Source organism: Canis lupus, chromosome 16 (assembly GCF_048164855.1).
Source record: "Canis lupus baileyi chromosome 16, mCanLup2.hap1, whole genome shotgun sequence".
NCBI lineage: Eukaryota > Metazoa > Chordata > Mammalia > Carnivora > Canidae > Canis > Canis lupus.
This window is the reverse complement of record NC_132853.1, coordinates 7,587,254-7,614,253: the sequence shown is the minus strand read 5'-3', so window position 1 is coordinate 7,614,253 and position 27,000 is coordinate 7,587,254. Positions and strand designations below refer to the sequence as shown.

The window sequence follows — 27,000 nt, the reverse complement described above, 5'->3', positions numbered from 1 at the left end:
TGGGTGCCAGCCTGGAGGTGTAAGGGCAGGTCCCCAAGAAGAGCCCCCACCCAGCGCTGGAGCCAGCCAGGCCCCTACCTCTGATGGTAAACTTTTCTGGGGTCTCGGCCTTAGAATGAACAGCCCCTGGGGCAAGCCTGGCCATGGGAGCACCCTCTGGCCTCATCTTAGCTCCCAGAGACCAGCTTTGGCCCCTACCCGCAGTCCCTTGGCTTGGCCTCTGCAGACAGAGATTCAGAAACCGGACACCAGGCTCCCCCCAGCTGCTGTGGGACCCCAGAGAGTGGGGGTCAGGAGAAAGCCCCCATGGCCACAGGCCTGCAGCGAGCTAGCAAGCAGCCACCTCAAGGACTTCTTAGCTGCCCAGTGTTTGGGGTCAGAAAAGATCATTAGAGCTCATTACCTCCAGGCCACTCCCACCCAGCAAGCAGCTGCTGGCTGGTTAAAGGGACAGAGAAAGGTGTTCCGCTTAAAAAAAGAAAGAAAAAAGGAACCCCTTAGGGCCCTCTCAGAGCTTAGGAAGAGGCACATCTTCTGCAGCCTTAGCCTGAAGTGACCTCTAAGGGGTCCAGACCTAGGCCTGTGATGGCCAGTTTGGTACCTGGAAGCCACGTATGGCCACTGAGACCTGAAACGTGGCCGGTCCCCACTCAGATGTGCCCCCAATGCAAAGCATACAGGGATCTTAAAGACTTAGTACAAAAGATGGAGAACATGTCATGAATAGTGTTTTTGCATGGATGACAGGCTGAATGGTATCATTTGGGTACACGGGGTTCAGTGAAATATATTATTAAAATGATGTCACCTGTTGCTTTTCATCTTGTTTTTTGTTTGTTTGTGTTAACATGGTCACTAGAAAAATTTAAATTCCACATGGGGCTCACATTGGTAGTGCAGTACAGCTCCATATGCCTGGAGCCTGGTAGACACGGGAGGAAGGAAGGAAGGAAGGAAGGACAGATGGACACAAGCCCAGGTCCCAGGTCAGGTTGGAGGAGGCAGGGGTAGCAGTGGGCAGCTGGACAGTCCTGCCATGCACTCTCAGGCCTGTTGATTGATTCAGGCCTGGAGGTTGATTCCCCCAGACTCTGGTGATTCCCACTCCAGGAAAGGGATCCAGGATGCTAGAGGCCAGGTAGTCAGAGCAGAGCCAGGGCCTTAGCCAGGTGGCCCTGACCAGGGTTGAGTAGGCTGTGAGCACCCCAGAAACAGGCCAGTAATGACCCAGAACTATTTCAGCCTGCCCCCACGAAAGAAGATCTGAGAACACCGAAGGCACTGGCCAAAGGGCCAGGCCACATCTTTCTGTCCAATGCCCCCACCTACCTGGCCCCTGGGCTAATGGTCAGAGTGCTGTGCCCCTGTATCTGGCACGAGCACGCGGTCTCTCCAGGAGAAAGAGATGCCCCCATCCCCCTCCTGGAGACTCAGGAGCATTCTGTCCCTGTCCATAAAAATTCCCAGAACTCCATACCCTGCACCCTCCACCCAGAGACATTAGCCCCCAGCACCCACCCCAAGGGGAGGAGCAGCATCTTACCTTAATCTGAGGTGCCAGTGAGTAGCAGGTGAGTTCAAATCGGACCTGGTCATTTCCCTGAAATATGAGACAAGGCATCGTCAGGAGCCCTCACTACTGCTGACAACCTCCCAGAGGGCTGCTCAGGGCAGGCCCACTGGATGGTTCTCTTCTCACCTCCGACCCTGAAACCCTCTGAGGTGGGTACTACTATTGGCCTGTTTTAAAGATGAATGTTGGTCTTTGTCAGAGAGGAAACCCCAGCTCCTGCCTTCAGGTGGAGTCAGGATGGGAATCCAGGACTCCCTGAGCACAGAGCAGAGCAGGGTGGGTGTGCAGGTCTGCAGGACAGGATGCTCATGTGCTAGGCACATGGCAGGATGGGGACGTGTGTGTTTGGGAAAGTGGCAGGACAGGTACACGTGTCGTCATGCATGTGTGCACTTTGGGGGCTGCATGCGTGTGTGCCAGGCTGGAGGTCTGGCCCTGCCAGGACCCCAGTCCTTCTCTAGGTGGCCCCCAGCTGCCGGCACCTCAGCCTCTTCTTCCTGAAGTTTCTCTCCCCGCCTGGCCCCATCTGCCCCAATCCAGAGATTGAGTCTGGGGATCAGGCCTCATATCCACAGAACTGGGACTCCTGTGGCCTCTGTGAGGCTCAGTCTCCCATGTGTACAGTAGCTGATTGGCAGGGAGCGGGTGGAACCAGGTGACTGCGGAGGGGCCTTGGCTGCCTGGCTCTGGACACCGAGGTCCAACAGAAGAGACGGTCCCAGGGCCCAGAGCCCGGGACCCCCACACCCTCCGCCCCAGCAAGGGCTGCCCTGCCTCCCGGCTCCCGCATCCTTTGCTGCCAGAGGAAGACTTGTCTGATCCTGGGCCGATGACGGGGAGGAGGAAGAGGAGGCTGCAGACACGGGGGCTGCCAGCGTCCTGTCCGTGCCCTGCCTGCTTGCCTTCAGCTCGGCGCCCGGAGTGGGGACTGAAGCTGCGGAAATAACAGAGGGACCTTTCGCCTACTGTGAAAACTGCATGGGCCCAGCGAGGCGGCGGCGAGAATGACATGTTATTTTCCAGAGTCTTGTCAGGCGGCACAGAAATGCAGGCCCCAGCCCCTCGCTGCCCACCCAGGAGCCTGAGGGCCGGGCTGCCCCCTCGCAAGCCTCTCAGGGTGGGGGGGTGGGGGCGTGAGCTGCGCCAGACCCGTCACCCCACTCCCCTCCCCAGCCCTGTCCTGAGCACCCAGTGTCACAGGGGAGAGCCACTGGGGGCCAGCGGGGGAACGGACCCCTGCTCTGCTGTCACCACCACTGCTGATGCAAGTGAGGCTCAGAGAAGCGATGCCACCTCCCCGGGGTCACACAGTCCACAGACATTTCCATCCTAACAGCGCACATTCAGGTGACTGGCCTGAGCTCCAGACTTAAACCCACTGGATCCTCTCGGCCGGGACACCTGGGTGGTTCAGCAGTTGAGCATCTACCTTTGGCCAGGGTGTGATCCAGGGGTCCTGGGATTGAGTCCCCCCATCAGGCTCCTGGCATGGAGCCTGCTTCTCCCTCTGCCTGGGTCTCTGCCTCTCTGTGTCTCTTATGAATAAATAAATAAAATCTAAAAAAAAAAAAAATAATAACGACAAAAGGGCAGCCCCAGTGGTGCAGCGGTTTAGCGCCGCCTGCAGCCCAGGGCATAATCCTGGAGACCCGGGGTAGAGTCCCATGTTGGGCTCCCTGCATGGAGCCTGCTTCTCCCTCTGCCTGTGTCTCTGCCTCTCTCTCTCTCTCTCTGTGCCTCTATGAATAAATAAATAAAATCTTAAAAAAAATAAATAAAAGGAAGCATCCTTAAAAAAAACTCCGACAAAACAAAAAAACCCCGCAAAAATCCTCAGGGCCTAAGGCAGCCCTTAGAAGTAGGTTCTACTGTTATCCCCACTGTAAAAATGGGGCCACTGAGGCACAGGCGGGAACCCCAGCCCAAGGACCTGTGGCCGGCACAGTTACTGGAGCAGTGGCAGCTCTAATAAAATGTAGATTCATTTCAGATTCGTAAAGCACATGGTGGTATTGCACATCCCGGTGATGTTTTCTCCCCCTACGGCTTCATGTGTCCCCAGTACAATGGCAGCTCGTGCCTCCCTGGACAGGCGTGCTGGGCTGGTGTCTGCCCATCCAGACCCACATGGGGACACCCATCTGTTCCAGAGTCAGAGACCCTCCCAGAAGCCAAATAGGCTCCTTTGGTTCAAACTGTTCCAGATTAAGAGCTGAAGTTGGTCGGGTCCTTCCTCCCCCTAACCCCAGGACCTCTGCACCAGGGCAGCCCCCGGCAGCTCCCCAGAGTGGGAGGGTGTGTGTGGGGGTACAGCTATCCTGCACACCATGTGTGTCCACGTGCTGATACACGTGCAGGCGTGTGGACGTGGGTGCAGTGCCCACGGGGACTGGAGGGACTGCGGGGGTGGGGGTCTGCCCATCTGTTCAAGGGCTAACCATACAGATGGTGCCATTTACAAAACTGCTCCCCATACCCCTGCGCGAGTCTGGCTCATATTTCCAGGCCCTTCTTCCAAATCTGGAGGGGGAGAACAGGGTGGGGCATGAAAGGTGGACCCCAGCTCCAGCTTCGTACCAGGTGCTGCTGGGCTGGGCCCTGAGAGGGAAGCTGCTTCTCACCTCCGGGACTTTGCAAGGGCTGTTCCTGCAGCCTGGGGGTGCCCTTCCCCCTTGGTGTCACTGGCTAACTCGTCCTTCCCTTGCGTTCCACCCTCTGCTGGGTTCGGGCTCCTAAGTCCCTGGCTGTCTCCCTTAGCCCACCCTGTAGCAGTGACCCCACACACGGAGGAGGGCCAGCATGGATGAATATTCGGGGAGTGAATGAACACATGCCTGATGCAATGTCTGGTAGGCTGGAACGAGGACCCCCGAAGCTCTAGTTTCCTCTATGGGTGACTCAGGAGTCAGGAGCTGGGAGAGGCCAGTGGCTGAGATTCCCTGATGGCCGCAGCTGCAGGACTGGCCGCTGCCATCTCCTCCACCTGGGCCGAGGTGGGGGTGGGGGAGCCCCTGCCATCTGCAAATGCCCCAGCTTCCTCTGCATTGTGAACCCCTTGCAAAAAAAACTTGGTGGGATGGGCACTGGGTGTTATGCTATATGTTGGCAAATTAAACTCCAATTAAAAAAAAATTAAAGGGGATCCCCCCCGGGGGGGGGGTGGGGGGGGTGGCGGGTGCGGGGCTCAGCGGTTTGGCGCCACCTTCAGCCCAGGGCCTCATCCTGGAGACCCAGGATCAAGTCCCACGTCGGGCTCCTGGCATGGAGCCTGCTTCTCCCTCTGCCTGTGTTTCTGCCTCTCTCTCTCTCTCTCTGTATCTCTCATGAATAAATAAATAAAATCTTAAAAAAAATAAAATCAAAAAAATTAAAAAATAAATAAAAGCACGAATTGCTCTTGGGAAAAAAAAAAAAAAAACAACAAAAACTGCCAAGTGTCCTTCTGGCATCTTTCTGGGCTTGCCAGTCCCACCCCACTCCATGTGGCCCAGGGCCAGGAGCCTCATTCCCTGGCTCCTGAAGCCCGCCTCCTGAAATGTAGTCACTGGTGCCCCCCCCCCCCCACAACCAGGCTGCTGCAGGCTGCTGGCCCCTCCCCACCATCTTCCCCTCTCAAAACTTTGCATTTCTCTGGACCCCACTCCAGGCTTTCCTGGTTCTCCCTATTCGCAGCCCTCAGTTCTAGGAATTATCTTCAGAGGTTCTGGGGGGCTTCCCAGGTTCTGCAAATAAGGGAAACTAAGGCACAGGAGTACGCTTTGCTCATCAATCCCCAAAAGAGATGGCAGATCCAGGGTAGTGCTGTGCCACTTCCCTTCCCTCCTCTCCCATGGCCTTCCAACCTCTAGTCTTGAGGCCACAGAACCTCTGGAGAGGATGTTCTTTCCAGAACTGGAGTCTGCAGACCCCACTAGGGACCAGAGGAGCCTGGGGGGAGAGGGGAGGTAGCTTTTCCAGCTGCTTCTCCAGGGTCAGCAGCCAAAGGCCTCAAATTCAAGCCTCTAGTGTCCTCTTGTGGTGAAAGGGAGCAGCGCACACAGCTGCAGGTCTTGCAGCCTGGGAGGGCTAGTGGGTGGGTGTGGGGGGCGGGGCGGGCAGGGAGTCTCCCCAGACCCTTGAATCTCCCGAGCCAGGGCTAGATCCACCACACATGCACACATTCACCCCACCAGCCCTGAATGCCACCCATTCTCAGTCCTGAAGGTACCATGGAAGGGACCCTCTCTGGGCAGGAGCCCCTCTGGATCCAGATCTGGCTTCAGCTTAAACATCCCCCCCTCCCCCGCCATGGGGAGCTCACTGCTCAGCTCATCTCAGTATGGGCAGATGAGGCTCGGAAGCTTCTTTATTCTGCACTGATGCTCATTCTCCCTGACCTTCCTCTGCCCGCAGAGCCCCCAGCACATGACTGATAATCAGATGACCAGGGCACTCTCCTTGCAGTTTCGAGTGAATCGAGCATTCCCTGCGTGCCAGAGCCATGCGGAGCACTTGTGGAATGATCCTACTACGTTGCTCCCAGCTGCCCCATGGTCTATTTCTACTTTGTTCTCATTTTACAGACAAGGAAATGAAGACTCATGGGGGTGAAGTCACACAGACTGAGCGCAGGGTCCCAGGATCGGAACACAACTGCACGGACTCGAAGCCCCGAATCCTGAACCGCTGGGTTCTCCTACACCCTGTCCTACAGCCTTGAAGTGGAAGGTGAAGATACATCCCTGTCCAAACAGCCCTGGTCTGTCATCCTGCTCTAAATGCGCTCACGACTGGGCTGCCAGTGAGTGCTAGGGTCACAGGTCTGGGGGAGAAACTCTCACCATTCCTTTCTTCTACAACAGCCCACCATTTCATCCAGAACAATCCCCAACACGCCACAGGGGAGTTGTTGGCCACCCCCCATGCCGCCTGGGGTGCTCTGGCGCCTCCTAATCTCTCTTGCTTTCCGAAGGAAGCCAACCCTGTGGTGAGGCCACAGCCCAGCCCTGACCCTGCTGGCTCTGGCTCCGTGCTCCCAGGCAGGCTGTTGTCTGGTCTTCTTGCTCCAAGTCTTTGCACAGTTGGATCCCTCTGCTGGGCACACTCTTGCCACACCCATCACTCATTCCCCCATGCTCATCCTGCAGGGCCAATGTCTGTAGATTAGCCCTCCCTTCTCTGCTTGCTGTACCCACGGCTCCCAGGCATTGCCCCTACAGCCACTTTATCACGTGTCCATTCTCCTCTCCCTGAGGGCAGGAAGTTTGGCGCTGCGGGCCTGACCCAGCTCATGTCCAATTCTGTCTAGAGGCCCAGGAGAAGCTTGCTGACCTAGTACCCAAGTGAATGAATGAATGCATGAGCTTTCAAAGATACGAACCAGTGCCACTCTGCTTTGCAAGGTCACCCTCCAGTCACATCTCCTCTGTCTTAATCTAGGCTGCCAATGTCCCTATATCATGGTGAACCAGAGCCTGCTCCCCCCCACCCCCATCCCACTGCCCGACCAGCCTGGGTAGTAGTGGGGCCTGGGTCAGATTAGTGAGTGTGTGGGTAAGGTAGTGAGCTCTCTGTCCCTGGGAGGTGCAGAGTCTGCTGACGGTGGGGTTGTCAGGGAGCCAAGTCCTGTGCCAGGTTGTTGGCTTGGTGTCCAGGACCGTGGAGAGCCCGTGACTACAGTCTTTATATAATAGCATTGCCTGAGAGTTGCCAACATGGGAATCTTGTTTCTGGAGCATGGCACCCCGGGGGACAGCATGCTGAGGGCTCTCCTGCCTGTCCTTCCCTCAGTCTGCCCTGTCCCCACAAAAGATAAGTTGAAGCCCCAGCTTACCATACCTGAGAGTGTGACCTCTTTTGGAAATAGGGTCTTCACAGAGGTGATGAAGTTGGGCTGAGACCATTAGGCTGGGCCCCATCCCCCATATGACTGGTATTCTTATAAAAGGGAGGAATTTGGACACAGAACTGGATCCTCCCAGAAGGCAGTGAGGGCCGATGCGTGGAGAGAGGACAGCCAGGTGCACAGGGCCCATCAGAGTGTTGCATCTACAAGGGGTCAGCCTACCCGACAGAGGCCTTGGGATGAAGCCTTCCCAGACCCTTCGGAGGGAGCACAGCCCAACCCACACCGAGGTCTGTGGTGCCACAGCGGGGCAGTCCTGACAAGTGAAGACAGGGTCCTCCCCGCCCCCCACACGGCTGTTTTGCAGATGAAGAACCCAAGGCTTGGGGAGGGGAAGGGCCTCCCCAAAAACCACAAGCCGGGACCCAGTCCACTTTGCCAGCTCAGGGTTTCTGACCCTTTCCACTGCATTGCCTGGCGACCTGTGTGCTCTGGGACCTGGGTCAGCGGCAACGTCAAGTCTGCTAAACCGCTCCCGGCAGGGCACGAGTGGAACCTGCAGCAGGAAGCCGTTACCACCCCCCCATACCCGCCCCTGCGAATGCCATTCCTCCCACTCAGACCCGACAGACCCCCTGTCTGCTGCATGCCAGAATCTCCGGAGGGCTAAACTTGCAACTGCCCAAGGGCATCCACAGCCCTGGCTGCCGAGTCCCCTGCACAGGGGAGACTTTCCCCTGTCCCCCCTCCCTCTGCCCTGCCCGCCACCCCCAGCACTGTCCATCCGTTGCCTCACCTTTCCTGTGGCACCATGAGACACATACTTGGCTCCCTCCCTCTGGGCAATCTCCACTTGTTTGCGGGCGATGCAGGGCCTGGCGAGGGAGGTGCCCAGGAGGTAGCGGTCCTCGTACAGTGCACTGGACTGGATGGCTGGCCAGATGAACTCCTCCACAAACTCCTTGCTGACGTCCTCAATGAACACCTGCAGGGAGAGGAGCCCGTGGAAGGGAGGCTTGGCAAGGATGAGGCCCAGACAGAAGACAGAGCCCCAGGGGGCCTCCGGTGGCCTGCATCTATGGCAGACACTACTAATGGATCTTGGCAAGACATGCCTCCACTTTTCCTTCTTTATCGTAGTAGACATCATTAATCAATCCAAGCATACTGAACTATTACTTCATTCAGGTACTCATGACAGACATCACTAATCAATCCTGATACACCATCTAGCTAAAAATGGATATGGTCCTTAAGTCCCTCCCAGCACAGCATTCTGGGACCGAGGTGAAACTTGTTGTCACCTAAGATCTAGAGCAGTAGATAGTAGACAGTAATCCACAAAAGCTCACAACCGGGCATGATTTTGTCCCCAGGGGCAGTGGCAATATCTGGAGACATTTTTGGTTGTCACAGCTGGTGGGTTGGGGAGAGAAGGGTTCTGGTGTCTCATGGATAAAGGCCAAGGATGCCGCTAAATATCCCACAATGCTCAGAACAGCCAGCCACACACACCAGTAGTGCCAAGGTTCGAGAAATCCTGATCTCGAGGGATGGTTCTCAAAATGTAGACCTCTGGACGTCCTCAAGACCTTTTTGGGGAGACTAAGCAAAAAGATTTTTTATGATACTAAGGTGTTATTTACCATTTTCACTAGGCTGACATTCACATCAGATTTGCAAAAGCAATGATGGGTGCAGGGGCTGGCGACTCAGCACAAATCAGGGAATCAGGGCAAAGACACCACCACTGTGTTCCTAATGCCTTCTTTCCACAGTGACGATTTCACTTGAGAAGGGTCTTGAAGCCGTAAAAATGATGACTTTTGTTGAATCTCAAGCACAAAAGGTGAAATACACGCAAAGCATTTCTGTGGCACTCCAAAGCAAGTTACAAGCTGAACTAGCCACTTTTTTTTCATAGAACCTCGTTTTTGCTAAATATGGTCTTTCAGACTTGAATGTTTGGCCAGCAGTTTCACAAAAATGAGGTGACCTTGCCACTCCAGGGAAATGCAGTATTTGTGGCCAATGATAAAATTCAGGCTTGCCAGTAAAAATTTATGGACAGTTTGCATCTGACAGTTTTCTAATATCTCGATGAGTAGTGGTGAGACTGACAAATGTGGTGTTTTGATATTTTATAATGGAATACATCAATAGTTGGAAGATCTGCATAACTTGATGAAACAATAGTTTTCAAATGAATGCATGATGTCATACACAATCTTGCATGGTGAAAAAATCCAAAGTGCAGGATGGACCAGGGGATTGATTGATTGATTGATTGATTGATTTCTTTCTTTCTTTCTTTCTTTCTTTCTTTCTTTGCCAGGGGATTTCAATGCATGAAAAATTCATTGTACAGTTTCAGTTTCCCCATTGCACTAATCTTTAAGAAACCACTCCTTGTTGACTTTTGGTGCAGTATCAAAGATTTCCCCAACTCTCTGAAAAGGCCATTAAAATATTCCTCTCGTGGGGTGCCTGGGTGGCTCAGTCAGTTGAGTGTCCAGCTCTTGGTTTTGGCTCAGGTCATGATCAAGCCCCATGTTGAGTTATCTGCTCAGTGGGGAATCTGCTTGAGATTTTCTCTCTCCCCCATCTCTCTCTCCTCTGCCCACCTTGCCATATGCTCTCTCTCTCTCTAAAATGAATAAATAAATCTTTTAAAAAACCCCACAATATTCCTCTCTCTTCTAGTGCTAGATTCATGCGGCCATATTTTTTCCTAACAGCATCCAAATCAACACATGACAAAAGGAATGGAGACGCAATGGAAAGGATCCATATCTTCTGTTAAACCAGACATGAAAGATCTATAAAAATGTTACACACACAATGCTACTTTTACCAAAAATTTTTGTTTTGGAAATAGTTATTTTTCTGAGGTAAAAATGTCACTTATGTTAACATATGATGGGTTGAACATTGTTCTTTTAAAATGGGTTAATATTTTTAAAATTTCAGCTTTTATTTATACTGCAATGATCTCGATAGACATAATCCACAAAACTCTACGGGGCATTCAGTAATTTTCAAGAATGTAAAGGGGTCACAAGATTCTTTGTATTATTTTTGCAACTTCCCGTGAACCTATAATTATTTTAAAATAAGTTTCTTTTTAAATGAAGCCAAGAATGAAAGAAAATGAAAATCAAAGAAAAGCCACAGGGACTATTCCCTGATGGTATGGGTAAGAAACTCCAATTCCAATTCCAAACAAATATGTAAAAGTGTATGGGAGCCTTAGAGCACAAGGTTGAGAATTGCTGATCTAGAGTAATGAACTAAGGTCAAATCTTTACACGAAAGCCCAACTCATTTTCAACACTCAAATGTTCTTATCCCATTTCCTGGGGTCCTGCTCAGACAACTCCTCTCCTCTCTGAGAGACTTGGGGAGACTCCTGACCAAGGAGGGATATCCAGTTTTAGGCTTGTGGTCAAGTGATATGATGTGGGATGCATGCACTCATTTTAACGTGCCAATTGAGCTCTTACTCCTTTTTTAGGTTCTGAGAATCCCACAGAAGTGCCCCGCAGAGGGGACCAGTTCTGACCAAGCAGGTGGGCTGATGGCCTCTCACACCATTCCTTCAGGGTCAGGGCTGCAGGAGACAAGAAACCTTGGGAAGCAATGCCCACTGCTTTTCTACCATGTCAAACTCTCATCCCATCTGACACCCTGTCTCCTCTTTGTACCTTTTTGGCCCCGAGCTTCAGTGCTTTCTTCCTGGCTTCCTCAAAGTCTTCCTTTTGGCCGATGTTCGCCTGAGCAGAAGCAGAGAGGCCTCATTAGCCCAGGGGCATAAAGAAGAGTGGGGGCAAAAGCTGTCTACAGCACCCCTCAAATGGACGTGCTTTCAATTTGAGAGGTCAAACTCACAGTAAGAAAGAGAGAGGCACAAAGCGGGGTCTGGAGAAGCCTGGATGTTTCCAGGAACTGCCACTTGGTGCTGCCTGTGTATGCAGGGAAGCGGTTCCTACGGGTTGGAAAACTAGGTGGGTGTGGCCCTGTGCGAGTGCCACCAGGACCTGGATTTGCTGTCATTGCCTTGAAGGTCTCAGGCTTCCCTTAAACGCACCCATCTCTTCCTGAAAACCCCCCAAAGCCAGCAGGGGATAGTTTTCAGGAGGCTGGTATGTCAGAAACTGTGCAGCCCCCAGGTAATGTCTGCAGCCAAGCATAGCGACTTGACCTTCCTAAGGCATCTGAGCAGGCAGGAGGCCATCCCTGTTCTTGGGAGTCTGACTTCTGTGATAGCCCCCTCTCCAGACACCAGCATGTTTTCTGCTGGCTGCACTCTGGCCTGTTGCCCAGATTTCAACTCTGCATTCTGCTCACCAGACTCTGGAAACTTCCCAGAGCCCAATCGCAGGTGTTTTCTGAGGTCACGCAGCTTTTAAATCCACCTAGTGGTAGCCAGGCTTCCAGACAGCCCCACGGTGCTGCCATCAGCAAGATGAACACACCCTGGGGTGCCTGCATGCTCTCAAAGCTGTGGCTCTTGCTTGCCAGGGGGCTGTGAGCAAGACACTTCTCCTCCCTGGGCCTTGGTCTTCCTTATCCGAGTGACAAGTGGCCTGGGTTGCAAACCAATCACTTCTGGCATCAGCTGAACTTTTATCTCTACAAAGCATCATCCTCACTTTCTCTGGGATCAGAAATTTCTCTTCTGGGCCCTTTTGCCATAGGAATCGAGGGGAGCAGATCATGTCTCTTGCTCACTGTAGGGAAAGGCCCAGGATCCAAGCCCGGACAATCAGAACTCTTCATGACACAGCCATAGTAACCAATGCATGGTGGGCAGTGGCTTGGGCAATGAGAGGACCCCTGCACCCTCCTGTCAGAGCCTCTGCAAGAAGCCCTCCTTGCTCTGGGAGAGCCAGGGTATAATGACATGGAAACAATGAAGCCACATAGAAGTGGAGGTGGATCTAGATAAGCACCTGGATCCAGCCTTGTCTGAAGCTGTCAAAGCTCAAATTTCTCAGTTACACAAGCCAAAAATGATCTTGTTTTTTGTCTGTTTTGCTTAAATTGGTATGAGTTAGATTTTTAGAATTTGTACTCAGGAGTCCTGAATATGTGGAGAAACATTCAGAAGCTACGTCCAGATCATTAAAAGTGGAGCTGGCTTGATCAGGGATGTCTGCTGGACCCCCAGCATGGGGGGGATGGCATCACACACAACCTATTACCTATGCCTGTGACATATTTGCCACCCTAAACTAGTTGATCTCCAAGCTCTGCTAGTTCAGCCACTGTAGGATTCTATAATCTTTGCAGAATTATTGGGGGCTGACAAGGACTGTTGGAAACAGGAAACCTGTGTATCTTCCATGGCCTTCAGCATGCCCATGGTCCCTTGCAGGCAGGCCACCTGAGTTGTACTGCCAAGCTCATTTCTGGCGTTCCCCCATTCCCTGCTCTGGTCACCCTCTGTGAGGGTGGCCTCCTCTGTGCTCTGGGGGCATCCTAGACCTGGGGACACCATGGATGTTCATTTTATGGATGAAGAAAGGGAGGCAGAACGACAAGTATGCCTTCAGTTCAAGGCAGGCTTAGGGAGGCGAAGCTGGGCCCAGGTGAGTGACAGTGAGCACATGGGCAATAGGATAAACAGGTAGAAGGATGGACACACCAAGCACTTCCTTACCAGGTAGGCAATGACGTCATAGCCTTGTTCCTTCAGCCATACGAGAATGCAGGAGGTATCCAGGCCGCCGCTGTAGGCCAGAACCACGGAGCCTTTGCTGGACATCTTGTCTGGGGAGGGGGCGGTGTGGGGAGGTGAGGAAGGACAGTGATGCAGAGCCAGCCCACCTCAACCCCTGCAAACAGCCCCCACCTTGGCCTTTGGCAGCCTTATCCCCTGGACAAGCTGCCACTGGGGGGTTGGGGACACGATGTTCACCTGCCATTGAGGCCAGTCCAGGAGCTCTTCCCTACTGTAGCCTCACCCCTTCCACCTCCCACCCCTGGGGAACCAGCCCCACCACTGCATGCATACACCCACATACATGCAGGGTCCTGGGAATACTGACAGCAGCCTGGGGCTGATGGGATAGGGGGACATTGTGGGGAAGGGAAACATGTCTTGGAGCCAATTCCCCACCAGCTAGATAAAGCACATGAGGCTGAGATGTTAGGATCAGGCCAGGATGTTTGGGAGACACAAGTGGGGCCTGGGCCCCAAGGCTCGGGCCACTTGGAAAGCGCCAGGCATGGCCCTGGGGGCCTTAACGTAGCTCACCCTGCACCCCCACCATGACCCCATGAAGTAGCTGTTGTCATGCCCACTGGGGAGACAGAGACTAGGGCTCAGACAGGTAAGCAGCCGGCTCTAGGTCACAGAGCACTTGTGTCAGGGCTCTTCCCAGCATGTAGTGCTGCCTCCCAGCTGTGGGCAGAATAGAATGCTGGGGTGCAGAGCTCCTGCCTCCATGCACCTCTCCCACTTCCCCAGTGAACCCTCACACACTGGGATTTTAGACTCTTTTCATATGTAAGCACCTCTGGAAGGGCAAACAAGAGACCTGGGACCCCTCATGTCTGGTGAGAGCATTTACATCGGAGTCTGACCAAGGTCAGAGTCTTATTAGATACTATTGGGAAAAGCCATGGACAGCCCTCCACAGACCCATGGGACCCAGAAGGGGCACCTCACCATTACCACCACAAAGGTGCAGGCTCCTGTGTACTGAGAACCTGCCCTGTGCCTGGAGGTGCAGAGAAGTGCTGACCCGGTCACTCAATCCTGCGCAGCAGAGCCTGGGCAGAGCCCAAATGTGTGACTAGAACACACGTCCTATGTGCAGACACATCTCACTGGCCCACCCGCCGGCCAGCCCCAGGGCTCACACACCCTGTGGCCCTTCGGACACGGAAGGGAATGACGAAGTTGATGGGTGTTTCTGATGGATGTATGCAACTTTCGTCTCCATTGGGCATTCGACCACCTGCCAGGCCCTGTCCCCAGACACCTGGTTTGCTGGTGACTCAGCAGACCCTGACCCAGGGGCCAAGGGAATGTGCCTGTGGCCGCTGCAGCTAGGCAACAGGCCATCAAAAATGGAGGGAGGGAAGCGGCGGGGTGGTGGTGGTGGTGCAGGAAGACCCAGAAAATACCTTGGATTGGAGATGTGGGTTCTCAGCTTCCGGAATCTGACTTTGCGGCCTGGTGAACCACTCTGCAAAAGTGAGAGCTGCTCAGCTGCCTGGCACAGCAGTCCAGGTGAAGCCAGAGACCCTGAACCCGGCCTCTCCAGCTGCTGAATTCCCCTTGAGCAGCCCTGTTGACCAGGGAGATTTGGGGAGGCCTGGCAGCCACCTGCTGAGCCTCCTGGCCCTGGAAAGTACTGGAATGTGTGTGCTCCTAGCTTTGTGGGCTTGGAATGGGGAGTATATCCTATTGCACATTTTTCAAACAGTTCCACTGAGGTATAACTGAGATACAAGAAGCTGCGTATATGGAGAGCGTCTTACGTAGGGTGAAACCGTCACCGCGATCAGCATAATGAACCTATCCGTCATGAGCTGAGCCCTTCCCTTTGAGTTATCTGTTTCAGAGACAGAGAAACTGAGGTTCAGGTTAAGGAACTTGCTCGAGGCCTTGCTTGGTTGGTGGAGTGGCAGAGCCAGGACTCAAACTCAGAGCAGCTGGGCCCCATAAGCCACCGCTGGAAGGTACAAGGCCCAGGGCAGGGAAACACAGGGGCAGGTGCGGTCTGGGAAGCCACAGGTGGCTCAGACACCCTGGCGTGGCTGGGGTGGGCTCCAGACAGGGAGGATGATGCTGGTGCAAGATCCACCCTGCTCTGCTGTCTCCTAAGGGCACCTAGAGCCAAGGGGGTGAGCCCTGGAGTGCGGGAGAGGAGGCCACGGAGACAGATAGACCGCCTATCCCTGCCCTGCTCTGCCCAGTGATCCCTTGTACGTGGCCCATCCCAGCACATGTCACACAGTATTCTAATTGCATCCCCACTGCCACAGCTGTGAGCTCCACGGCAACAGGGAGCGTCTCACAGAGACAGTGCCTGACATGTGGCAGGCACTCAGAACAACACTTCTGATTCTGTGGCCTACAGGTCAGTTCCTTGCTTGTGAAGAGAAGGTTAGATAAGTCCCCTCAAAGCCTGGAATTCTATGCATGTTCTCATGCAGACGCCAGCCAGCCCCTCCTGCTTGCCAGGCCCGTGTATGCATGGGCGCTGAGGACGGTGGCCTCTGGGTCTGAGCAGTGTGCAAGAATGCAGGCAGCTAGGCCTGCGTAACTCAGAGCACGGATGCTGTGTGCATGCCGGCACGTACATGGGTGTGTGGTGTGTTTGGGCCTGTGTGTGCAGAGATTAGAGGGGCAGGTGGGCCAGGAAGTGATGCAATCTGCCACTGGCATCCCTCCTGCCCCCTCCCCCAAGGCACCCAGTGAAGGACCTCCCCCAGCCAGCAAGATCCTTGGGCTGAGTAATGAGACTGCTGCCTGTCTCCGGGAGTGGAAACTAATGGAGCTGAGGCCTCGATGTGGGAGTTGGAGGTGGGGAGAGGAGCAGGAAGGAATAGCAGTCACTGCCCAGGGGGACCCACTATGGGTAAAGCACAGCGGCTGGATCGTACAGGCTGGTGTTCAAGTGGCTTTGGCTGCTCATCTGCAAAATGGAGATGAGAATAGCCCATCGGTCCACAGGGAAGCCATCGAGGATTCAGTGGGATTCTGGGGGGAGCATCCAGAGCTGGGTACCCAAGCCCGTACTCCCTAGACTCTCCTTACCACTGTCACAGCTAAGCTCAGGCCTGTCCCTCACTCCCCAGGGCTCAACTAGCCACCTCTACAACCTGAAAACCATTCTGGTTCTGACACCTCAGGACTCTGGTTTGCCTGCCTGCCTGGGGGAAGTGTTTAGCCAATCCTTGCTCCTGCCCCACCCTCCTTGAAGGGCCCAGGGCAGGTTTCCCCAGGTCCTGGGCACAGGCCCAGTGTCCCTGTCCAAAACATCTCTGTTTCTCCCCTCCCATGGTAGCCCTGACATCTTTCAACAGAAAAGCGATACCTGGGAAGAGGGAAAAAAGATGATCTCGTGCCAAGATGCCTGGCAGCCTGGCCTGAGTTGGCAAGGCAGGTGGCATTCTCCGTGGCCCCAGCCAGAGCCATCCCCACTGATTCCCAGGGAGGGTGTGAGGCCAGCCTTGACTCTCGCTTGGTTCTAAGGAAGCCCATGTGCTCTAAAATGTCAGAGCTGGACCAATGGCAAGAACAGATACTGTGCTTGGTGCCACACGAGGGCCATTTCAAGGTGCAGACTATTATGACCACATGGGGCTCAGCAAAGGTAAGTGACTTCCTAACTGCAAGCTAGTGGATGGCAGTGTTGGCACAGAAGCTGAGGCTGACCGCAGACCACCTGCTCTTTCCTGCTCCATGCCCTATACACTCTGGACTCTAGGAGGCCACAGATCACACCTCCCTCACTTTCTGTCTTCCAGAAAACAAAACCCCCAACGAATCATCACCAATCAATAGTATATTTCTCTGTGTCAGGGATATAGCCTGGCAAACATTCTTCCGGAATCCCTCCCTGACATTCTAACTCAGCTGAGCTCAGTTGTTACAGTTTTTTGAAAACTCGCTCCCCTGAGGCCAGGAGAATTCTGACTTTGGGGTTTCCTCATTCTAGGGCTACAGCCCCTGTCACCCTCGCTCCCCTGAGGCCAGGAGAATTCTCTCTAACTTTGGGGTTTCTTCATTCTAGGGCTGCAGTCCCGGTCCCTTTCGGGGCTTCCTTTATGCCCTACAGAGCTAGGCTGCAATTCTGCACTCTGACCAGGAGGTGCCGCTGTCAGGTTTCAGCCCCACCCTGTGCTTGACAGGTTCAGCTCATCCCCACATCCTTGGGAGACAGGGGAGGGATTTTCTTCCCAATTGACAGATGAGGAAGCTGAGGTCGAGGGGCTTGCCTTAGGCTAGACACTGAGCTGGCTCTTGGCCACGGGATTCCTGGGGCCTGAGAATCAAATCTGAAACACTGGCTCCGTTTGAGGACAGTGACACTGCAGCAAACTCCTTCTATCCAGGCAGGGTTAGGGGTTGTTTGAGAGCCTGCCTGGGCCAGGAAGGTTGAGTCGCTGCTTCTGGTGCAAAGGTCCTGAGACAGGATGGAAGGGAGACTAAGTAGATCTCACCAGACTCTGGTAAGGGACATGCAAGCTCCTAAGAGCATTTGGAGCTCGTGGAGGAAAGAAGAGTGCATTCATTCGTTGATTCTATTAATAATATTAAAAAGCCTATGGGTGCATGGCCTACCCCCAAGTCTGGGAGTGGGGCGGGGGGCACCTACAACCTGCCGGAACATGCCAGGGCCTGGAAGATCAACCCTGCCTGCAGTGTTAGAGCAGAGCTCAGGGCCTTAGACCCTGCATTCCAGGGAGTTGGTTTATTTACACACGGGTGCCCGTCGGCAAGGTGCTCACTTCAGGGGTGTGTGCTCCAGTGAAGGCATCTGGCTGTCCTGGCTCACCTCCCAGGACCCAGGGGGCTAAGATGAAATGGGACATGGGAAAGTGCTTGCCCAGCAGGTGAGTCTGGGCGTGGCCCCCGCTCCGGGAGTCAGGCTCTGGGCCCCAAACCAGGGGAAACGGCTAGCAGCACAGCCAAGTGACCACAAAGCCGGAGCAAAAGGGCAGGTGGTGGGGCACATGTGAGGACTCAGGGGACCTCAGACCGTGCAGAGTGAAGGCCTCTTCCAGGGCCTCGCTAATCAGTGGGCAGCCTTCATCATTCCATCAACTCGTACTGGGCAGAGCCAGAATTGCTTCTCAGCAGAGGTGGCTCCAACTGAGCAGGTCCCTGCCTCAGCTTGCCTTGCCCTACCTCACCCCACCCCACCCTGGGCTCCCCTGCCTGGGCTTTGAGAGGGGGAGATGGAAGGGAGCCTTTTTTTTTTTTTTTTTTTTTTTTAGATTTATCTATTTATTGAGAGAGAGAGAGCAAGCACAGAGAGGGAGAGGGAGAAGCAGACTCTCTGCTGAGCAGGGAGCTGGATGCTGGGCTGGATCCCAGGACTCTGGGATCATGATCTGAGCCATTTCACAGATGCTTCACGGACTGAGCCACCCAGGCGCCCCGGGGAGGGAGTTTAGGATGAAGACTCCACCGGTCTCTTTGGTCCATCACCAAAGTTCCCATCCCTTTGGTGGCTCTTTCGGTCTCTGGGGTCTCCCTCCCCACCAGAACCTTCAGCAGGAGGGCAGACAACTTACCTCCTGTTCCATGTCCCTAGTTTACTGCTCCAGGGAAGGCATGGCCCAGACAGTTAATGAGCGAATGGACCCAGGCACGGCTCTCAACAGTCTACAGAGACTGTCCCACCGTCTCTTACTGTCTCCTGAGCCCTGAGCCTGCGGCAGCTCGGACACATGGAGAAACTGAGGCTTGGGTTAGCTGGCAGCTGACCCGAGGCCTCCCCTGGTGGTGTCTGCCTTCCCGGCTTGAGTCGGCTGGCTCCAGAATGTGCCCTGCCACCCGCCCGTGGGCTGGGAAGCAAGGATCAAAGCCTAGGGCCTATTTGATCCGTCTCTGGGGGAAAGGACAGGTTTGTTCTTGCCTGAGGCGTGCAGCCAGACGGCGGTGCTGCGCGGGAGACGCCCCCACTGCGCAGAAAGGAACACGAGGTGGCCGGGTCACGGGAGCTCCCCAGGAAGAGCCCCGGAGGGCGCAGCCGCGCAGGGGCCAAAGACAACAGCCACCGGACGGCCCCTCCCGCCCCACCTGGGCGCAGGGCGCTGACCCCGCTCGGAGGCGGAGACGGGCGTCCCTGCAGGGGAGGGAGCGCGGCCACACTCGAGACTCGGGCCGCAGCCCAGCTGCCCGGGGAAACTGAGGCTCGGGGCTGTGGAAGGGGGCGAGGGGCAGAGGGAGGGCTGGAACTCCGGTTTCCCGCAGAGAAAGAGGGAGACGGGGTGGGGGTGGCCAGGGGGGGGCGAGAGAACCTGGGAACCCCACACCCTCCGGACTCCCAGGGTCTCCATGGGGCTGGGCTCCGGCAGGGCAGAGAGGAAGCTGGATTAGAGACGGGAAGTCCAGAAAGGACCTCGGCCCCCGACCCAGCCCCCCTCAGGGCCGCAGACGGGAGCCCGGCCCCACCCCCGAGGGACCCGGGAATCCCGTCGTCGCCCGGCGCCTGAGCGCGGTGGCCCCAGGCTCGGCCTCCTTGCCCCCCGCCCCCCGCCCAGGTGCAAGCCCCGGGGCGCGCTCCCTCCGGCCTCCTCGGCTGGCTGTCGGCGGGGCCCGGGGCAGGGTGGCCTTGGCGAGGCGTGGGAGGGGGGTCTCGGGCCGGGGGCTCCTTACCGTGGGCCGGGCGGCGGTGGCAGGCGGCGGAGCAGGGCCGATCGCGCCGTGAATCCCGGGTTATAAACACCGGGCCGGGGGCAGGGCCGGGCACCGGGGACACGTGGGGGGGACGCGCGCGACAGGCCCCGCCCCCGGGCCCGGCCCCCGCGCGGAGCCGCTGGGCGTCCGGGCCACCTGCGGGGGGGACGGGTCTCCCCCTCCCTCCTCGCCCGCCCCTTGGCCCTCCCGCCCTCGCCCCTCGCGGGGCCCCAGCCCCCAGCCCCCAGCCCCCACCCCGCGGGGCTCCCAGTGCCACCGGCGCACGGGCTCAGCTCGAGGACCGGGGCGTGTCGCCCTGGCCCGCGGGCGGGCGGCTCCTTGGGGCCCCGCTGTGGCTGGACCGCGCGACTGGCAGGCTGACTTTGTGCGGCCAGGGACTTGCCACCGCTCCGTGGGGGGGTGGGGGGGTGGGAATAAAGGTCCCTTAGGTGCGGTGAGTTTCGTGTCCACTTTGATCTCGTGGTGGCCTTTCTGCCGACCTCCAGACCCCTCCCTTCCCCCAAGGTAGCTCCCGGGAGCTGGAGCCCAGGTGGAGGTGGCACCAGAAGGTCGGGATTTCACCCTCGGTCCAGGGCTGGTTCTTGGCTGTCTTCAGAGGCTGGCGCCCGACCAAACGCCCTGGGGCTCCCGGTTATTAGAGAATAGAAGACCTGCCAGCTCCTAAGCCATTGGACCGCAGGGGTTCACAACTGAGGTTCACAGCGGTGAAGCTTCTTGTTTGCAAATAAAGGAAGGAGGCATTGCTGCCCCAGTCTGGCCTTCAGAAGGTTCTGTGCGTCAGAAGTTTGCCAGCCTGGTTCAGAGGCCTCAAAGCACCAATCACGGCCGCCCACAACTGAGTAAAATAGCAGGTGCTCACCTGTTCAAGGCAACTCCATGGTTAGGACTGATTGAGGGCACTCTCAGCCCTGAACCACCCCCCACCCCCGCCCCCGGGAGGTGGGAGTCCCCAGACTAATATTGCTGGTTTGCCATTCAGCCATCTCCTAAAAGTGGGGATGAGGTGTGGGGGGGGGGGGGGTAGGTGGTGGTAAGGAGGCAGTCCTGTCCCAGGCCCCTTCCTGCAACGAAGAAGCAGCCAGAGAAGGGGACCCTTGGCAGAGAGGGGTGAAGGCTGCTCTCTTAGTCACTGCATCCTTCTGCCAGTCGGTTCCCCCATCCCGTCCCTGAGCACTCCTGCCTGGCCACCAAGCACATCCGCAAGTACTTGCCTCAAGGCAAGTAGCTGTGAGTCCATCAGGAAGGAAAAGGCGTCAGACCAGTTCACAAGGAAAGCCACAGCTTTCAGTTCCCATGAACCACAGAGCTACTAGCTTCTGGTACCCAAACCCCAGAAGAGGCTGCAATGGCAAGGAGGCCCTTATGAGCTGCATGGGGCCGGTGGCCTGAGGGGCCTTCCTGCCAGGAGACGAGCGGGCAGCTGGCCCCCTTAGCCTTCTCACTGAGCCATCTCTGGGCCTCACAGAGCCCCTGGCCTTCCATGGGAGCAGAAAGCAAGTGTGGAACAGCCAAAACCACACACCTGCAGGGGGTCGTGCAGGTTGGGCAGCTTCCTTCTCCAGCAGAAGCCGGGAAGGTGGGGGAGCATTCCCACTGTCCTCTGTCTCCATCCTATGACTTTGTGCTGGGTCTTTGTATCTTCCTTGAAGATGTCACTGCCCTTTGAGAAAGTTGGGGAGAGTGTGGGTGCACAGGGACTGCTTCCTTGGAGTTTTTTTTACAGAGGAAGTGCAGAAGGAAACTGAGGCAGTAAGGCCTGATGTTCCCCCAAGCTCCTCCAAAGCCAGTGGTGGCTGCAGAGAGAAGCCCCATTACCCAGACCTTAGAAAGAGGGTGGGGTGAGGGATGAGCCCCTGCCAGTCTAGGATAGATGGTGGGGGGCAGCGGGGGTGAAAGAGGAAGTAAGGTTGTCTAGTTGGATCTGGGGCGCGACTGCACCCCTTGTGGTTATCACCAAGCACTGTTTTATTCACCTGACCTTCACCTGATCCTCACAACTACCCTATATGAAGTAACTGTGACTGTTATCCCCATTTTACAGACAGGATCCTGCAGGACAGAGAGGAAGTGTATCTTCCCCAAGGCCACACAGCCTGTTAGTGGCAGAGCAGCACTACACCCCAGTGTCAGAAGCTCTGGCCAAACCCTCTGTTTTACCTCAAGCTTGAGTTGAATTGGTAGAGGTACCAGGGTCTCAGTCTCAGGGTCACAGGCTGTGGGGGTCTCTGCTGCCGAAATGGCTCCAGTCCAGGGGACTGTCCCTTCCTGACGCACAGGTGCTGGTGATATTAAGGACAGTGATGTCGCAGCTCTCCTGAAAGGAAAACGAGCCCAACTGCCAGGAGGTGTCCTGCCCACTGGGCACCAGGGTGGATGAGAGGCGAGATCAAGGCCAGGGTGGACTGGCCGGCTCTCTCATGAGCCACTTTCCACCTGCACCCCATCGTCCAGCCCTGGCCCAGCCCTTACCCTGCAGAGCAGGTCCCAGGTCCAGCAATAGGGCGTGGCCAGGGGCATCCCCTACTTGGGGCCGAGCCACTGTTTCCTTTGCCTTTCACCCACACCCAGGTCAGGGCTCCTCAAGGAGTCTATGCACCTTCTAGTAAGTAATCTTGTGTGGTGCCTCTAAAAATACAGCAGCACTGAGGCCTGACCAGGGGAGAAACTGAGGTGCTGGAGTCTGGGAGTTCATATCTTCTATTTGTATCCGGAGTCTGCCCCTTCCTTTCTACCTGCACTTTCTCCACATTGGCCATCATCTGCTCTTACTCAGACCATTGCTATAGCCTTCTTTATCATTTCTCTGCTTCTTTGGTTTCCCATTCCTCCCTCCCTCAAATCCTTTCTCCACCCAAGAGCAGAGAGTTCTTCAAAACTCAGAACAAGTCACTCCCTTCTTAAACCTTTTTGTGGTTCATTCTCCCCTATAGTTCCTGGTTGTTCTAGCAACATTAGTTGAAAACTTTCCTTTCTGCATTGAATTATATTGGCACATTTGTTGAAAATTAGTTGACCATGTAAGTGTGGATATGTTTCTGGACTCCCTCTTCTGTTCCATTGATCTGTTTATTTATCCTTATATGCTAATACTACACCATCTTGATTTCTACAGCTTTATAGTAAGACTTCAAGTCGGATAGTGTGTATCTTCCAATTTTGTTATGTTTCAAAATTATTGTGGCTACTTTGCATTTCCGTATAAATAATAGAAACAGATTGCCAGTTTATAGAAAAAGCCTGCTGGAAAAAAAAAAAAAAAAGAAAAAGCCTGCTGGGATTTTGATTGGGGATTGCAATAATTATATATCAGCTTGAGGGTGGGGAATGGACATTTTTAATGATACTGAGTTTTTCAATCCATGATCATGGTACATCTCTCTAGTTATTTGTATCTTCTTAAGTTTCCAGCATTTAAAAAGACTTCAAACTGTTTATTGAAAAGTATTACTTGCTATTTACATGAGCAATGAGAAACTCAAATAGGCCAATCTATAGGAGGTTACATCTTGAGATGATCTTTGTTTGCTTTAAATGGAAAGTGTATCTTTAAGATAGTGAAATATATATCCTAGAGTGTCACAAAATGACTTCTTTATTCAATGTGTGATTGCAGGTAAGAGTCTTTTAAGGAGATAGACTAGCAGGACCTGAGTTAGAGGAGCTGGAGTTTTGTAAGTTCCTTGCAGGTGATGAAGTCTTCCAAGTAAACTAGGCTGGGCTAGTTTCCAAGTAAACTAGGCTGGGCTAGTATGCAGTGATTTTGGGAAAGGCCTGGGGTCTGTGGCTTCTCATGCTGGAAGAAATAGGGCTTCTTGGAGTCACAAATATGGCTACTTCAGAGCTCAGCTTTGAAGTGGATATTTTACTGGATAGGTTGGATGACTTGCCAGGTAGAGGCCTATTCTCAGGCAAACGGCCAAGTCTTCTACTCAGAGAAGAGGAAAACCTGGCAGGTTGATGCATCTTTGATGGGTGCTATAAAAGTCCTTAATTTCAGTGAGAGTGCCAAAGGATCCATCTTGGTTCAGATATCTGAGCAATATTTTGTTGTTTTCAGTGTAAAGTTCTTGCTTATCTTTCATTAGACTTATTTCTAAGTATTTTAAGTATTTTGATACTATTGTACATCATGTTTCAAATTTCATTTTCTGTCATTTGTTGCCAGTATATAGAAATATGACTGATTTTTGTACATTTGCCTTATATTCTGCAACCTTGCTAATGTCACTGATTAATTTCAGTAGATACTTGTAAATACCTGAGGATTTTCCATGTAGACAATAACATTGTCTGTGAATAGAGGCAATCTTACATTTGCCTATATTATCGTTATACCTCTTCTTCTTGCCTTATTGCAATGGTGAGGATCCCCAGTATAATGTTGAATAAAAAGGTTAGGGTGGCTATCCTTGCATTGTTCATGATCTTAGAGGAAGGCATCCATTCAGGCTTTCACTGATAACTATGTTAGTGCAGGTTTTCTGTAGATGCATTTCATCAGGTAAAGAAACCCATGTTTATTAAGTTTGTTGGGAGTTTTTATCATGAATAGAGGCTGAATTTTGTCAAGTGCTTTTTCTGCATCTACTGAAATGATCATATGATTTTCTATTTATTCTATAAATATGGTAAATTACATTGATTGAATTTCACGTGTTGAACCAACCTTGCATTCCTGGAATCGTTATATCTCAATAAAGTTGATTTTTAAGTTTTTAAGGAAAAAAAAGGGAGGTAGAGGAGCTTAGGGTTAAAAGAGATGTAAAGGATGCACTTAATAACAACATGTGGACCTTATTCAGATCCTGATTTTTTTAAGTGTAAGAGAAATCCTCATTGTGAGCACTTGGAAATTGAACACAGATAGGATCTTTAATGATGGCAAGGAATTACTGCTGATTTTTTTTTTTTTTACTATATATGATAATGGTATTGTCGGTAAGGGGATTTTATTGAGATCTTTTTAAGTTTTAGAGATATATTCTAAAATATTAATGAATTAAAGGTTTTTTTTTTTATATGACTTTGATGGTTCCTCATCACTCTTAGCATCAAATCTTGAGCCCTGTACTTCCTCCTTGGTCCTCACCCACCACATCCTGATTGCACTGGCCTGTCTGTGGTTTCTTCAGCATGTCAAGCTCTTTGCATTATGGTCTCTGAATTTACTGTTCCTTGGCAATGTCTCTCTGACCCCTCCTGTCCTTCCACCAGGTGTGCCTTGTCAGTTGCTATCTCTCATGCTTGCACATAATAGATGCCTGAAGTTTCAGTGATAAAATGAAGGAAAACAAGGGCTCTAGCCCCTTCTTCCTCTCCCTGCTGCTGTTGTCTTAGACCATCATCACCTCTCACCTGTACTGTGCTGCACCTTTCTGGCTATGCTCACCGCCCCCTCTAATCCACTCTGTACACTGCAGCCAGGGTGGCTTTTCTAAGTGTCAGCTCTGACTCTTGTGGCCACTTGTCTGAATATAGATACAGCCTGTGCATCTAACCAAGGAGTAGGCCCCCCTTGTCTTTTATCTCTCCTCTGCCACTCAGGGCCTCTGCACCTGCCAGTCACAAAGAGACCGGGGAGTGTGGAGGCTCCAAGTACCTCACCCCACAACCATCTCATGGTTGGTGCCAGATACCACCTTGCTGCTGCCCAGGCCTGGGTGTTGGCTCCAGGAACAAGAGTGTCCTCTAGGCTGGACCTCAGGTTGCCAGTCCCTGCCCAGAGGGAACACAGAGTCCAGTTGTTGGGTTCTTGGAAAAACTGCATCAGAGAGTTTAATGAGTGACCTGCAGGGCTGTTTACCACCATTGATGGTTCAGGACAGCCTCAGCCTGGAGGTCAGGTGATTCTAGGGGGCTGGGTGGCTGGATGAGGCCTTGGCCAATGACTGCCTGCCAGCAGCTGGAAAAGCAGAAGTGGAAAACACTCCTTTGGAGCTGGGTCCAGTTGCAGCTCCCCAGGGAGCCTCCTCCTCCACTCTAGGACCATCCCTGTGGATGTGGGCAGGGGTGGGTGGCGTCGGGGGTGGGGCAGGGTGCACAAGACACAGATCACAGCCCAGATCCAGGCCAGATCTGGAATCACAGCCCAGATCCAGGCCAAGTCTGCCACCGGCTCGCTGCAAGACATTGAGCAATCACTCCTTTCCACCAGCGTCAAATTGAAATTTAGAAGGTGGGGGAGGAAGGAGGCAGAACTGAATGGATAGACACTCCCTTGGCGGCTTTTCAGGTCTTGAATTGCCATGGTCCCTCCTCTTCATCCTGCTCCTGGCCTTCCTTCTCCTCCCCATCCTCCTTTCTTGGGGAGTGGAGGTAGGGAAGCCTGCAGGCCAATGCCCCTGGGCTGTTGAGTCAGAAGGCCTGGATTGAATTCTTTTCTCCTCCAGGCTGTGTGAGCCTAGATTGGTGGCTCACCTTCTCTGAGCCCCCATTCCTTCATCTTTGAAATGGGCATACTCTTTCTTACTTCTGGATCTCCTGGGAGAATTAAAGCTCAGGTCCATAAGGCACTGGACATTCAATAGATGGTTTACAAATATGAAGGGCCAGGGGAAGACTGGGAAGCAGCAGGCAGGAGACAGCAGGGGTGACAGACAAGCTGGTACCTCCCCTTCACAGGTCTCACCTCTGCAGTGCCTCACCCTAGGACTGACCTTTTCATGGGCTCCATAAAAAAATTAACAGCCCAGCAAATGGCAGGGCTCAAGTTGTGACCTATGGCCCTTAGGATTGCACAAAGAAGGTCCTCACAGGTGGGCGCTGAACAAATGGGTACCCAGGTTTGGAGGACCCCCCCCCCCCCTTGAATTTCTCCTCCACTCAGCCTGAAATCCTACCATTAGTGACTTCGGTGGCTTAAAGCAGGGGTGGCAAACTACAGTCCCCACCAGTTTCTGTAAAGCCTGCAAGCTAAGAATGTTTTTTGCATTTGTAAATGGTTGGAAATAAATGAAAGGCAGATTATTTCATGACATGTGAAAATGATATGAACTTCAAACCTAAGTGTCCAGTAATAGTTTTATTGGAACACAGCCATCCTCATTCATTCGTGTGCTGGCCCTGGCTCTCTGGCCCTGCACCGGTGAGGGGGGTGGTTACAGCACAGGCTGTGTTTTGCAAAGCCCAAAGCATTCCCTATCTGGCCTTTTATGGGAGAAGTTTGCAGACCCCTGGTTTAAACAAAACTAAAACCAAAACTAAACTAAACTAAAC

General features: G+C 53.6%; 1 protein-coding gene across 2 annotated transcripts in view; it reads right to left on the bottom strand.

The window, feature by feature from the left end:
* Window positions 1–19,840, bottom strand: part of ASS1 (argininosuccinate synthase 1) — a 52,681-nt gene extending 32,841 nt beyond the window's left edge. Inside the window, exons 1-6 of one of the 2 annotated variants that reach the window (XM_072778339.1) lie at window positions 19,744–19,840; window positions 14,532–14,593; window positions 13,060–13,169; window positions 11,102–11,170; window positions 8,194–8,382; window positions 1,544–1,600 (exon numbers count right to left, since the gene is read on the bottom strand). In XM_072778339.1, the coding sequence (XP_072634440.1) occupies window positions 1,544–1,600; window positions 8,194–8,382; window positions 11,102–11,170; window positions 13,060–13,164 (420 nt within the window). In that variant the 5' untranslated portion in view covers window positions 13,165–13,169; window positions 14,532–14,593; window positions 19,744–19,840. The remainder of the gene's footprint in view (window positions 1–1,543; window positions 1,601–8,193; window positions 8,383–11,101; window positions 11,171–13,059; window positions 13,170–14,531; window positions 14,594–19,743) is intronic. The other variant, XM_072778340.1, reaches the window with a different exon arrangement.
* Between the last annotated feature and the right edge of the window lie 7,160 nt (window positions 19,841–27,000).